This window comes from Dipodomys spectabilis, unplaced genomic scaffold (genome assembly GCF_019054845.1).
Source record: "Dipodomys spectabilis isolate Male_0828 unplaced genomic scaffold, ASM1905484v1 ptg000173l, whole genome shotgun sequence".
Taxonomy (NCBI): Eukaryota; Metazoa; Chordata; class Mammalia; order Rodentia; family Heteromyidae; genus Dipodomys; species Dipodomys spectabilis.
Window position 1 is genome coordinate 6,402,055 of NW_024870850.1, and position 14,093 is coordinate 6,416,147.

At 39.1% G+C, this 14,093-nt stretch overlaps 1 protein-coding gene across 1 annotated transcript; it reads right to left on the reverse strand.

Annotated features, from left to right (window-relative positions):
- Positions 1-5,043: 5,043 nt before the first annotated feature.
- On the reverse strand, positions 5,044-7,240 carry LOC122119971 (olfactory receptor 7E24-like). The gene is made up of 2 exons (XM_042694012.1): positions 7,212-7,240; positions 5,044-6,004 (listed from the first exon to the last, which is right to left on the reverse strand). The coding sequence occupies exons 1-2, from the start codon at positions 7,238-7,240 to the stop codon at positions 5,044-5,046; spliced, it is 990 nt and encodes a 329-aa protein (XP_042549946.1).
- Positions 7,241-14,093: the final 6,853 nt, after the last annotated feature.

The window sequence follows — 14,093 nt, forward strand, 5'->3', positions numbered from 1 at the left end:
CACATTGATAGTTTTGGACAAATTTATATAAAGAGATGGATTAAGCATGGGAGTCACCACAATTGATCTTCCTAAAACCATTGTGCTTTTCCTGACCAAGCGTGGTAAAGTGGAGCCAAAATGCCTTCTCACCCCTTCTCCACAAACTAAATAAATGGTTGATTAGTGTGATATCCAGGTGGAGAGAATTTACACTTCCCTCCTGAGAATAAGCAGTCTCAGAATGAAGGAAAAAATAATTTTATAATAAGTGAGAAATATCCCAGAGAATGAGAAAATGCAAATGAGTTTCTGATGATGGAATCCCTTGTGTTATTTTGGAGGTTTGTCCACAAAGGCTAGATTAAAGAATGTTGCAAAGCAGTGTGGAGGTTCCTCAAAAGACTAAACATAGATCTTCCCTATGACCCAGCAATCTCACTTCTTGGAATTTATCCAAATGACCACAAAAAAGGCCATACTAAAGCTACAGCCCAACTATGTTCATTGCAGCACTATTCACCATAGCTAAGATATGGAACCAACACAGATGCCCCTCAGTAGATGAATGGATCAAGAAAATGTGATACAAATACATTTCTCTTATTTTTTTGTACCTTGTGTTTGATTCTGTGCCCTGAATTTTGTATATATATATACATATTTCTAATTTGGGCCGGGGAAGGGAAATAACAAAATGCTGAAATAAGGATACAGGTTGACCTATTGCAGCAATGAAATGTACAAGACACTATTTTGAAAACAAACTTTACAATTTAGGGGGGAAAGGAGGAGTCAGGGAGGTCGGAGGGAAGGGATGTAGGGGAAACATAAGGGAGGGATAACAATGCTCAATAGGAAATGTACTCATTACCTTTCTCATGTAATGTAACAGTATATTTACAATAAAAATATATTTTAAAAAGATTAGGCAATATATGGAAGGGAAATGGAATCACAGGAACAGCAGGACAATGGATGAACCAAAGCAACATTGATACTCACTTGATACTATATTGGATATGAACATTACAACTTGGGAGGAAAAGATTAAGGAGGAGTAAGCAGGAGATAATGAGGGATTGGGTAACAATGATTAAAAACAAATGTACCCATTGCCTTACTTATGTAACTGTAACCACCTTGCTCATCACCTTTTCAATAAAAAAAATAATGTTGCAGTGGATAGAGGGTACCTGGGAAGAGAGAACAATGGGAGAGGTCAAGCCAATTAAAATGCATAAGCATGTGGGAAATATCATAGAGAATGCACCTTGTATAAATAAGAGCCACGAACACACACACGCGCGTGCGCACACACACACACACACACACACACACACACACACACGTCAAGAAATCAAAACAGATTATGGTGGCATTGAGAATGGCAGAAAAGTAAAACGGGTTCCTATAGGAGTGAGATCCAGTGGATAGAGAGAAGGTGAAGGGAGAGGATGAATAAGGGTGAACACTCTTGAATTACTTGATATATATGTATGAAAAGAGACAATGAAGCCAGTCGCAGTGGCTCATGCCTGTAATCCTAGCTACTTGGGAGATTGAGATCTGAGGATCATCATTCAAAGCCAGCCCAGGCAGGAAAGTCCATGAGAGTTTTACCTGTAATTAACTACCAAAAAGCTGGAAGTGGAGCTGTGGCCCAAGAGATAGAGCACTAGCCTTGAGTAAAAAATGGTCAGGGACAGTACTCAGCCCTTGAGTTCAAGCCCCAGGACCAGCACCAAAGAAATAGATCAGGAGAAGGAAGGAAGGAAGGAAGGAAGGAAGGAAGGAAGGAAGGAAGGAAGGAAGGAAGGAAGGAAGGAAGGAAGGAAGGAAGGAAGGAAGGAAAGAAGGAAAAGGAAGAAAGCAAGGAAGGAAGGAGGAGGAGGTGGGAGGAAGGAAGGAAGGAAGGAAGGAAGGAAGGAAGGAAGGAAGGAAGGAAGGAAGGAAGGAAGGAAGGAAGGAAGGAAGGAAGGAAAGAAGGGAGGGAAGAAGGGAGGGAGGAGAAAGAATGAAATTGTTGAAATTATTTTTTAAGAAGGGGAAGTTAGTGGAAAAAGAAGAGGAGACTGGATTTAGGGGAAGTATATTGTATACATATATAGGAAAGACACAATGCAGAGATAACCCTTTTAAGAGGCTCTGCATCTCGGCCAGGAATCGGAGACTCATGCCTGTAATCCTAGCTACTCAGGAGGCTGAGATCTGAGGCTCCTGGTTCAAAACCAGCCCAGTCATGAAAGTTCATGGGACTCATCTCCAATGAACCACCAAAAAACACAAAGTAGAGCTGTGGTTAAAGTGGTAGAGTGCTAGCCTTGAAAGCAGAAAAAAAGTTCAGGGAAAGAACCTAGAACCGGCACCAAAAACAAAACAAATTTTTTAAAAAGAGGTTCTCCACCAGAAATCAGCCAGTCCAACTCAATTGCCTCTGTACTTCTTTTTTTTTTTTGGGGGGGGGGGGAGGGTCCGGTCATGGGGCCTGAACTCTGGGCCTGGGCGCTGTCCCTCAGCTCTTCAGCTCAAGGCTAGCACTCTACCACTTGAGCCACAGCACCACTTACAGCTTGTTTTTGTTTTTGTTTATGTGGTGTTGAGGAATCGAACCCAGGGCCTCAGGCATGCAAGGCAAGTGCTCTACCACTGAGCCACCTTCCCAGTCCCCCTCTGTACTTCTTACCCCAAACATATTCATTATACAAGCATGTGGTCATTTTTCTTTTTTATGATAACAGCAGTGTAGGAGCTTATACTTGGGGAAAACAGTGCAGAACACTTGGGATCTTGTCCAGTAGAAATCTCCAGCTAATGGCTCTGGATGGGTTGTCTTCCTCACCAATATCTGTACCATCACAATCCCAATCTCTCTGTGGCATTCAGGAAATTGTCTATCAGAAGACACCTATTTTCTGCTGCTAAGGTTGAGTGGACTACAAGAGGTAGAACTATTGGGGGGAGGCCAGCAACATGTTGAATATTAATTCCAAGAATCCTAGGATGACCCATTAAAATATTTCAAGTCATTATGCTCATAGGCTCACACCTACACTCCTAGCTACTGAGGTGACTGAGATCTGAAATTCATGGTTCAAGCCAGCCCAGACAGGAAAGTCTGTGAGACTCTGATCTCCAACTAACCAGGAAAAAGTCAGAAGTAGAGCTGTGGCTCAAGTGCTAGAGTACTAGCTTTGAGTAGAAGAGCTCAGGGACAGGCTCAGGCCCTGAGTTCAAGCACTATAACAGACATATGTGTGTGTGTATGTACATATATATGTGTGTGTGTGGGTATATATATATTTTTTTCCAGTTCTCAAAATTGAAGCTTTTCATATTATTATCCTCCCAACTGTTTACTTAAGTCTTGAGTTTTTCTTCATGATAAGAAATGACCTTGAATGGACCTTCCTCCATCCACCCATCCCTTCCTACAGGCATGAAATACTTGTCTGTGGCCCCAGCAGAAATGGCGTCATTACTCTAATAGAGCTCCCCTGTGACCCAGCAATCCCACTTTTGGGCATTTAGCCAAATGTTTACAAACAAGACCACACTAAAGCTACCAGCACAACTATGTTTATTGCAGCATTATTTACTATAGCTAAGATATGGAACCAACCCAGCTGCCCCTCAGTAGATGAATGGATCAAGAAAATGTGGTATATATACACAATGGAATTCTATGCCTCCATCAGAAAGAATGACATTGCCCCATTTGTTATGAAATGGAAAGGCTTGGAAAAAATTATATTAAGTGAAGTAAGCCAGGCCCAAAGAAACATAGGTCCCATGGTTTCCCTTATTTGCAATATCTAGTATATGTCTGAGTCAAGCATAAAAGGTCAGAGAAGGTGATGTTAGGGAAATGAACCCTAAGATATATATTCAAATGTTTTTTTTTTCTTTCATGCGGTTGTTTCTAACACATTTATAAGATTACTTCTGTGTTTCTTTGTATGTCTCTCCCCCACAGTATAACCCTTGCTTTCACTGTATTTGATATCGGTATAATTTGTGGAGGGGAAGAGGAAAAACAAATCATTTAAATAGGGATACAGGTGGACCCATTGCAACAATGAGATGTACAAGTCATTATGTAAAAAACAAACTTTACAACTTTGGTGGGGGGGGGGGGCCGGCAGGGAGGAGGATTGGGTGTGGGGATGGTGGGGGAGGATGGGAAGGGGAAACAAAGGAGGAGGCTACAATGCTTGATAAGAAATGTACTCATTATCTTGCTCATGTATTTGTAACCTATTTGTATAGTATTTTCACAATAAAAAAAAGAAATGGAGTCATTAAAAATTAAGGAGCAGGACAAGGCCTACTAGCTACTATGATGCAGAGACCTCATAACTACCCCAATAGGTTTTATACCCTAATCTCTCGGAATATCCATATGTGTTTCAAGAAGAAGAATAAAACATAGAAGATACCCAGATTTTGTTTGGACTCTCCATATACTCAAGAAGAAACTCAAAGGTCAAATTCATTCCATTCAAGCCTTCCCTTTTCTATCATTGTTCCTTGTGGGGAAATTTCTGCAGTCTAAAGTACCATTGTAACCCTTTCAAAAAACACATTCTGTTTTGTTAATTGCATTGAGATTTTTGGGCACCCATCTGTAGCAAAACCTTTTATTCTCGGGGCTGGGAAGGTGACTCAGTGGTAAAGCACATGCCTTGCATGCCAGAGGCCCTGGGTTCGATTCCTCAACACCACATAAGCAAAAAGAAAAAAGCCAGAAGTGGCGCTGTGGCTCAAGTGGTAGAGCGCTAGCCTTGAGCTGAAGAGCTGAGGGACAGCGCCCAGGCCCAGAGTTCAGGCCCCATGACCGGACCCCAAAAAAAAAAACCTTTTATTCTCGAGAATTGAAACTTTGCATCTGTCTGTAAATACTCAGTCTCCAACATCCTAAACCTCTCAACCACAATGTAAATAGGAAATTCAATAGAAAATTGATTAACTAATTAGTCTTCAAAATTTCCACATGGAAGAGGAAGCAAGGATATCCCTAGTTCTTCCATTTCGTTAAATGTCATACCTACAGTTCTTCAGTAGCTACTCCAAGCCCTGAGTTTTGATGATCCTACTGTGCAGCCTCTTCAGGCTTCTGGCGATGTCCCTGTTCCTCAGGCTATATATGAAGGGGTTCAGCATGGGGCTGACCACCGTGTACATCACCGAGGCCACCACAAGTTTCCTGGAACAATGAAATACAGTGGAACCACAGTAAGCACCAAGCAATGTTCCATAAAAAAAGCAAACCACCGACAGGTGAGCGCCGCACGTGGAGAAGGCTTTGTGCCTCCCACTTTGCGATGGGATCTTCAGGATGGAAGAGATGATTTTGTAGTAAGAGAGAAGGATCCCTGAAACAGGAACAAATCCCAATATGACACTAATTAAATATATGAGTAAGTTATTTCTAAAGGTATCAGAACAGGAGAGCTTAAATATTTGAGAAGCATCACAGAAGTAATTTGGAATTTCCACACTTTTAAAACAGGCAAATTGTAAGATGATTGAATTGTGCAACTGGGAGTCCAAAAGACTGAAGAAAACAGACACCAATACTAAGATCCGACAGAAGCGAGGGTTCATGCGGACTGGGTAGTGTAGGGGGTGACAGATGGCCACAAAGCGGTCGTAGGCCATCATGGTCAGAAGCATGTCATCCATACAACCAAAAAAGAGGAAAAGAGACATCTGTGTGAGGCAGCCTGCATAGGAGATGGCTGTGCTTTGAGTCTGGATGTCCACCAGCATGATGGGAACAGTGGTAGAAGTGAAGCCAATGTCAGCCAAGGAGAGGATGGAGAGGAAGAAGTACATGGGGGTGTGGAGGTGTCGATCAGAGCTGACCACCAGGATGATGAGCAGATTTCCGAGCATGGCGATCAAGTACATGGACAGAAACAGCCCAAAGAGGACTGGCTGTAATTTAGGGTCATCTGAGAGGCCCAGGAGATGGAACTCTGAGACTGTGGTTAGATTTTGTGCTTCAGTATCACTTGGGCAACTGCTAAAAGAAGAAATCTCATTAGAAAAATAAAATGCATGTCCAGGAATGCTTAACTGTATATTTGGAATTCAAGTATTTATATGTTTGAATGTTGGTACTTAAGGTCCAGTGTACTTAGAAATATTTCTCAAATATTTCTCAAAGTGGGGCAATCCCCCACTTCTAATATCTTCTCACTCAGAGATGCCTTATTCCCCAACTCTTTGTCTACATATCTGTCTCAATGGTGAACAGCATTGTTAGAAAGCCAAAAATATAAAGGTCATTTAGAGCATGATCACATGAAAATTCAACCCACTCTTGTCTTGCTTTTAGAACATCTTCATTGAGGAATCATTTTAATGTGTACAGTTCTGTCATATTTAATACATTCACAGTAAGGCAACTATTAGCATAGTTGATTTTTACCACACTGAAAAGAAACCCGGACCCATGAGCAGTCACTCCTTATTTTACTCCAACCTAAGGCAGACACAAATCTACCTCTGGTCCCTCTGGACTTGCCTATTCTGGTAATATGTATTTTGCAGAGAAATTGAAATGTGGTGTTGAGTGAAATAAATAAGGCTCAGAGACAAAGGGCACTCGTGTTCTTTCATACATGGAAGTTAGATCATTTATCAACATACATGAATACATATACAGGGTCATGTTCATCTATACACAAATTGAGTAAAGTGTGGTATAAGTAGGAGAGGATGCTCCTTGATCAGCTAAGCTGCAGTTTGATCAAATGAATAGCAGAAAACAAAATCAACCTACTTTTTAAAAGTATACATTGCAGACACCAGTGGCATGAGCCTGAGCAGGAATGTCCATGAGACTCTTACCTTCAATGAACTACCAAAAACAAAAACAAAAACAGGAAGTGGAGCTATAAATACTTCAAGAACAGCTCCAAGTCCCTGAGTTCAAGCCCTGACACCAGCACACGCGTGCATGCAAGTATACAGACACACACACACACACAAATACATGGAGGAAGGTGAGGTATATGAAATGAGAAAGAATGACCTATAAAATTGAGCTCAAAGATGGATACAGAGCAATCTGTCAACAGTGGCTCATTGTTGTGTGGCGGCCCTTTAACTGACATTATCAGCAGCAGCAGCAGCAGCAGCCGCCACCGCCTCTCAGTTAACCTGTCCTCATGATCCAGAGAAGACATTTTCAAGGTCCTTCACCATCTACCCTCAGTACTCACTCGCTTGAGCTGCTTCTCTCTTCAGACATGACCCAGTTGGACAGATCCAAGGACCCCAGACCTGGAACTCAGGAGAAGCTCAGCCTTTATCCTCAAGATGGAAGTGAAGACACCATAGGAGCAGAGCTAGTAGATGCCAACGATGAGGAGAGAGACATAGGACCAGGGTCCTAGAGATAGTAGAGTGTAGGGCAGGAAGAACAGGCTCATCCTTGACTTCTATATGACTTTGGAGGATTAATGCCCACAGCTCACAATTAGCCAAATTGTGCATATTATTGGACCAAGTCTCTGTGGACATTTCAAACTGAGAGCTGAGAGGACCCAAAAGAAAACCCATGATAGGTTTAAGATTCTTTGTTTATCCAGAAGATTCATACACTTGAACTTCCACCATTTACACTTATTGTATGGTCAGAAGCCATCTACTTTACAAAGACCTTATGTAGTATTTACAAACTGGAGTAACTTTTAATAAATTCAAATTGTTCTCTAATTATCCACATAATACATCTTCAGAAACATCATGATTTCAACTTGAAAGTGTAATTTATTCAAACTTTATTTTATTATTTATATAAACATTTATTCTAACACTTCCTTCACACCACCAAACACCATTCCATGATTTCAAAGAAAAATCTTGACATTACAAGCCCTGAAATTACAAAACAATAAGGGCAAAGAGTTGAGAATGTCTTTTAATCTGGATATTAAGTTCATTGGCATTCAAAATTACATTCCAAATAAATATTGTATGTTCTGGGTTTAGATGATTCTTCTGTGAATTCTCTGTGGAATATTTTTTGAGGATTAATTTTAAGGTTTAAATCAAGGACCTCAGCATAAAATTGACCTTAGATATCAGCACAGAGACCACCCCACACTTATTTTAAAGAATAAATGTAGATTAGTTTTATTTGGATTTACATATAATCCACATTAAGAAAATATGTGAATCAAACCAATATAGTAAGTAAACAATGAATAAATCACTCTTAAATATAATATAAACATAATGTTTTCTATTTCAAGTATATGTATTACATGTAAGAAGGAGAATATTTCTAAAAAGTATACTATTTCTTAAAATGCATAGTTTTATTTTTATTGTAAAGGTGATATACAGAGGGGCTACAGTTACATGTCAGGTAATGAATATGTATCCTTTTGAACAGTGTCACCCCTTCCCTTGTTTGTCCCAGTTTTTCCCTCCATCCCCCCAACAAGTTGTATTGTTCATTTTCAACTTAGTGTCTAGTGAGTATCACTGCTCCATTTGTTCACCCTTTGTCCTTCCATTTCTATGCCCACCCTTACCTTCCCCAAACAGGTAAACTTACATATAAGACAAAAAACAAAACAGCAACACAGGAGAGAAAAACCAAAATAACAAAAAATATCTTGTTTACATTTTTGTAGTTCATTTGTTTTATATGTTTTATATTGTTTTATATGATCATATGCATATAGCTGTAGAGCTGTTGTGATCCTCCATTAAGACTATTCTTTGGTCTCACTGTATGAATGTTTAGAGTTATGTATAATTTATCATGTCTAAGTCTATTTTTTGTCTTTTGTCTTTTGTAGATTTATAGATACATTCTAGTTACAACAAATGAGGGAAACTACAAAACCTGTTTATCTTGGTGTCTGGCTTACTTTGCTTAATATAATTTTTCCAAGTCTTTATATTTCTTTATGAATTATACAATATCATTCTTTCTGTTGGAAGCATAGAATTGCATTGTATATATGTACCACATTTTCTTGAGCCATTCGTCTACTCTGTGGTATCTGGGATGATTTCATATCTTGGATAGGTAAATGATGCTGCAATGAACATGGTTGGACTGGTGGATTTAGTGGGGTATTGTTTGTGGTCAGTTGGATAAATGCCTAGGAGTGGGATGGCTGGATCACAGGGAAACTCTCTGTTTAGCCTTTTGAGGAATCTCCATAGTTTTCCAGAATATTTGAGCAAGTTTACATTCCCACCAACAGTGTAGGAAATTTTCCCTTTGGCCACATCCCTGCCAGAATCTATAATTTTTAGTTTTCTTGATAATGGTCATCTAATTGAGATGAAGTGGAATCTCAATGTTGTTTAGATTTGCATTTCTTTTCAGGCCAGAGATGTTGAACATTATTTCATATGTCTATTGGCCAGTCTTAATTCCTCTGTGAAGTCTTTACGTTTTTAGCCCACTTATTACTTGAGTAGTAGCTTCTTTGAGAATTTATTTTTGCCACACTCTTTTTTGAATAATCATATTGCCTTTATGTCGAGGTACAAATGGGTACAATAATTCACTTTAGGGGTACAAAAATGTTGATTAATGTCGCCTCTTTCATCATTTTCCCTCATCTCTCCCAATCCTACCCATCCCTTTAATTTTCCTAGTTTCATTTTCATCTATATTCATTAAATATTTTGATTACATTCTCTACCACCCTTGTTTTGTTCATCCATTTCCCCTCCTCTTCTTGGTTTCATTCCCATCCCCAACACTTCAAGTTCCAGCTTCCTGATATTCATTTTCATAGACAGTAAGTTCATTGTTTGAGGGAACTACACCATTAGAATCCTCTCCTATGTATTCTATCTTTGAGTCAATACATTTGTGCATATGTGCCTATGACCCTGAATATCTTTACATGTATATTTATAAAGTGGAACTCACTTCCACCTATGAGAGAAAGCATACAACCTTCTTCTCTCTGGGCTGACTTAGTTCACTTCACATAACTTTTTGCAGGTCCATTCTTCTTCATGGATTAGTATTATTCCATTGCATATGCAAACCACATTTCTTTGTCCATTGTCCATTGAAGAGCATCTACACTGTTCCCATTACTCAGATGTGGTGAGCAGTACAGGAATAAGCATGGCTGTGCGAGGCTTATGTGCACACTAATAGAACATGCTGAAACAGATCCAAGGTCCCTCTAATACTGAACGCATCCACTAAGCATATGGCAATGGAGGGAGTTAGAGTCTGAGAAGCTTTATGCTTCCCACAAGAGGAAAGGAAGAAGTTGGCTTCTAACACAGAACAAAAATATACACATAAAGTTCTAAAAATGGAATCCCTTATGTGCTTGAGAAAGTCAGTAAGATTCTTATCTCCAATTAAGTGTCCAAAAAGCTAGAAGTGCAGCTATGGCTCATGTGATGGAGTGCCAGCCTTGAGCTAAAAAAAGTTCAGACACGGGGTCAGGTAAAGCTCACCACTTGAATCACTTTCTTTGGTAATTTCTTTCTTTCCCCTTTTCAAAAATTGTATTCTCTTTAAATAGTTGCACAGAAGGATTCAATTTATCATATCATTTATGGGATCTACACATCTTGATCAGTGTCACTCATTACACTATTCTTCCTTGTCCCTCCAACCCCATAATTCCCTCAGTTTACCTGGATCCATTTTCACATATGTACATGTGTGAATGCAGTCATGGTTGTCTTTTGTATTCTCATGTATTTAATTTGTCACCACTATACATAGTGGAAAGTTGGTTGTCATGGTTTCATGGAAGGAAGAAGAAAGGAAATTTATCTATTAATTTTTATTTAAGTAGTTGTACAAAGGGGTTTCAATTCAACATGTCAGTGATGAATGCAATCCGTCTGGATCAATATCATAAAAATCAAATGTGTTTGAGTGAAAAATAAAGATTCTGTTTGGCAAAAAAAGATGTTTCTGGAGAAGTCTTTTTTTTTTTACTTTCATAATACAAATGTAATGAATGTCACTTCATAGTGTATAACATTCTCTTGTTTTGTGGTATATATTTTACTTTGAGAAAAGTGGAAGTAAAAGACTGAGTGGACCAGTAAGAAATAACACAGACCAGGCAGAAAAGTCCTCATGAGATACTTCTTTCAAAATAACCACTAAAAAACAAGAAGTGGCACTGTGGCTCAAGTAGTAGAGCACTACCCTCGAGCACAAAAAGGCATGCAGTCCCTGAGTTCAAGCCCCACAACTGATAAAAAAAAGAAAAAAGAAAGAAGCAGAAACCAAGAAAGAGAGAAAGAGAGAGAGAGATCAGTTGTAATCAGAGGAGTACATAAAACACAAATCTTAACCTGAATTGATGCAGCATCTAAAGCCTATTGTGCACATTCTCTCTTTCTCCACTTCTTTTCCAATTAATTTTTTAATTTAATATTTACATTTTGTGTTTGCTGATGTTGTAACAATTCTGAGCACATTTTGTCTATTCCAATTTCAATAAATAATGAAAACCCAATCTTATAAAAATACAAAATAATAATAGAATAGGCAGCAGTTCTCTAGATAGTGAGTCTGTTTGATAAAATATTTCTGTAGATTCCCCATAAAACATTTTATAGGACAGAAATGTATCCATGAACAAAGGGTGAACCAATTCAGCAGACTGAGAAAAAAAAGGAGGGGTGACACTGTTAAAAAAGAAATATGCTTAATACCTGATTTAGGTAACTGTAAGCCCTCTGGACATCATCTTTGCAATAAACAAAGTAAAAAGGAAAATAAATATATCTATGAACTAACTCTGTGTGTGTGTGTGTGTGTGTGTGTGTGTGTGTGTGTGTGTGTGTGTGTGTGTGTGTGTGTGTGTGTGTGTGTGTGTGTGTGTGTGTGTGTGTGTGTGTCTGAGACCAGGACTTGAACTTGGTATCTCAAACTTTAGCTCATTATCTGACATCTACTACTTGAGTCATGTCTCCAACCCCTGAACTTTTAAAGAAAAATTATATTTCTATTATCTTTTTTTTTGTGGACCATGCGGCTTGAACTCTGGGCCTGGGCATTGTCCCTCAGCTCTTCAGCTCAAGGTGAGTGCTCTACCACTTGAGCCACAGCACCACTTCCGGTTTTCTGGTAGTTTATTGGAGATAAGAGTTTCGTGGACTTTCCTGCCCCGGCTGGCTTTGAAACACGATCCTCAGATCTCAACCTCCTGAATAGCTAGGATTACAGGCATGAGCCACCAGTGCCTGGCTTCTATTATCTTTAAGTAGTTGTACAAAGCAGTTACAATTCAGCAAATCAGTTTGTTCATTATCCATGTCTGACAGTCCTTTGAGAGTTGGCCTGATAATATCTGTGGGTTGGCTAATGATGAGCTCTGGGCATTGTGACTCCAAGGCCATAAAAGTCAGTAATGACTCTGTCTTCTCAGTCCTCCAGTTTAGTGTCTCCAGAACAGTTGGTTCTGTGTCTGCCTATTCGTTTACCAGCATCAGCAGGATCTGATGTCACTGTCTTCCCATCCTGAGGACACAGGCTGAAGCCTGGGCACCAGGCTTGGGAGGGGCCTTGGAGCTGCACTACTCAGTCTTGGCTAAAAAGAGAAAGAACTTCGCCTTGTAAGTGCAGAGGCATGGATGTGTGGAGGACTCTAGAAATTAGAACATGCATGACAGTAGGCAGCTGGTTGAGAGGATACCAGTAAAAAAAAAAAAAAAAAAAAAACAGGCACTTTTGAGGATTTGTGAGTTTATGCTCTTAGGTTTCTTTGTGGTACTTGAAATCTGATTCAAAATTTTCTTTCTACTGAGCACCAGTGACTCATGTCTGGAATCTTGGCTGTTTAGGAGACTGAATTCTGAGGACCAAGGTTCAAGTCAGCCTGGGCAGGAAAATCCCTGAGATTCTTATCTCCAATTAGCCAGCAAAAAGCCAGAAATGGAGCACTGGCTAAAGGGGCAGGGCACTGCCTTGTGTAAAAAAGATTTGGGAAGTGCCCAGATGCTGAGTTCAAGCCCCAGCATCTGCACACTCGCCTGTATTGGTTCTAGATCCCCTAAATTTCCGAGCTCTTTGTATTTAATCTATATCCCAAGCACTTCAAAGGATTATGAAGTTGAAGAGAGGATGAGAATGGCAGAAATTACAACCACTGAAACATTATATCATTTTATATAATATATTTTACCATTTTAATTTTAGCATCATCCCATGATTCCATAATTCCACATTCTACATCTCTTTGCATTACCTCTGTTTCATATTCCTAGATTGAAAAAATACTTACATGTTTATTATCTAACAAGAATACAAGGGCAATTATGCTAGTCCAAAGACTTGAACTCAGAGTCACGGTAGTATATTTCACAAACTAATGATGTGTCTGATAAGAATGCACTTCTTAAGGGGAAACATATGCATCAATTAATAGTAAAAATGAAAATAAATTGCTAGAAATCATAGGACTCCCTCTCCAACATAATATATAGGAATTATTTCTTGTATTCAATGCAAACAGGCACAGAATTTTAAAGTGTTGCAATAATGATCTTAACAAGTTAGATGCCAACCCTCTCTCAGCTAATGTCACGTGTCATCTACAAAGTTTGAAGTAGACATTTGTCCTTAGACCATATTCTGATACAAGCTAATATATTTTCTTTCCTCTGAGCAAAAATACTAGGTTTTTGTCATGTGAAATGATTACATTGCAGCAAGATTAGGTAATTGTAGAGGAGGAATTTTTAATTCTCTCCATCCTCCTAACTCCCAAAGAGAGTTGTTTACTTGAGACACAACTAAAAGGATTTTCTAGAATAGGTCTTTATGTATTTACCATGTAGTCTCTGGAAAAACAAATACAAGCTTGCCTGGATAGTTTCTAAAATGTAGAAATAATGCGAATATTAATTTTTTTCTTTTAAAAATTTTTTTGTTGTTTTTGTAAAAGTGAGGTACAGAAGGGTTACAGTTACATGAGTTCCTTAATGAGTACATTTCTGTCTGGAACATGTTACCTCTTCCTTCGCCCTACCATCCCCACTCACGAGTTGGATAGTTCATTTAAAATATTGTGTCTAGTGAGCACCATTGCTGCATTTGTTCACTCTTGGTCCCTTCATTTCTGTGCCTCCCTTTATACTCC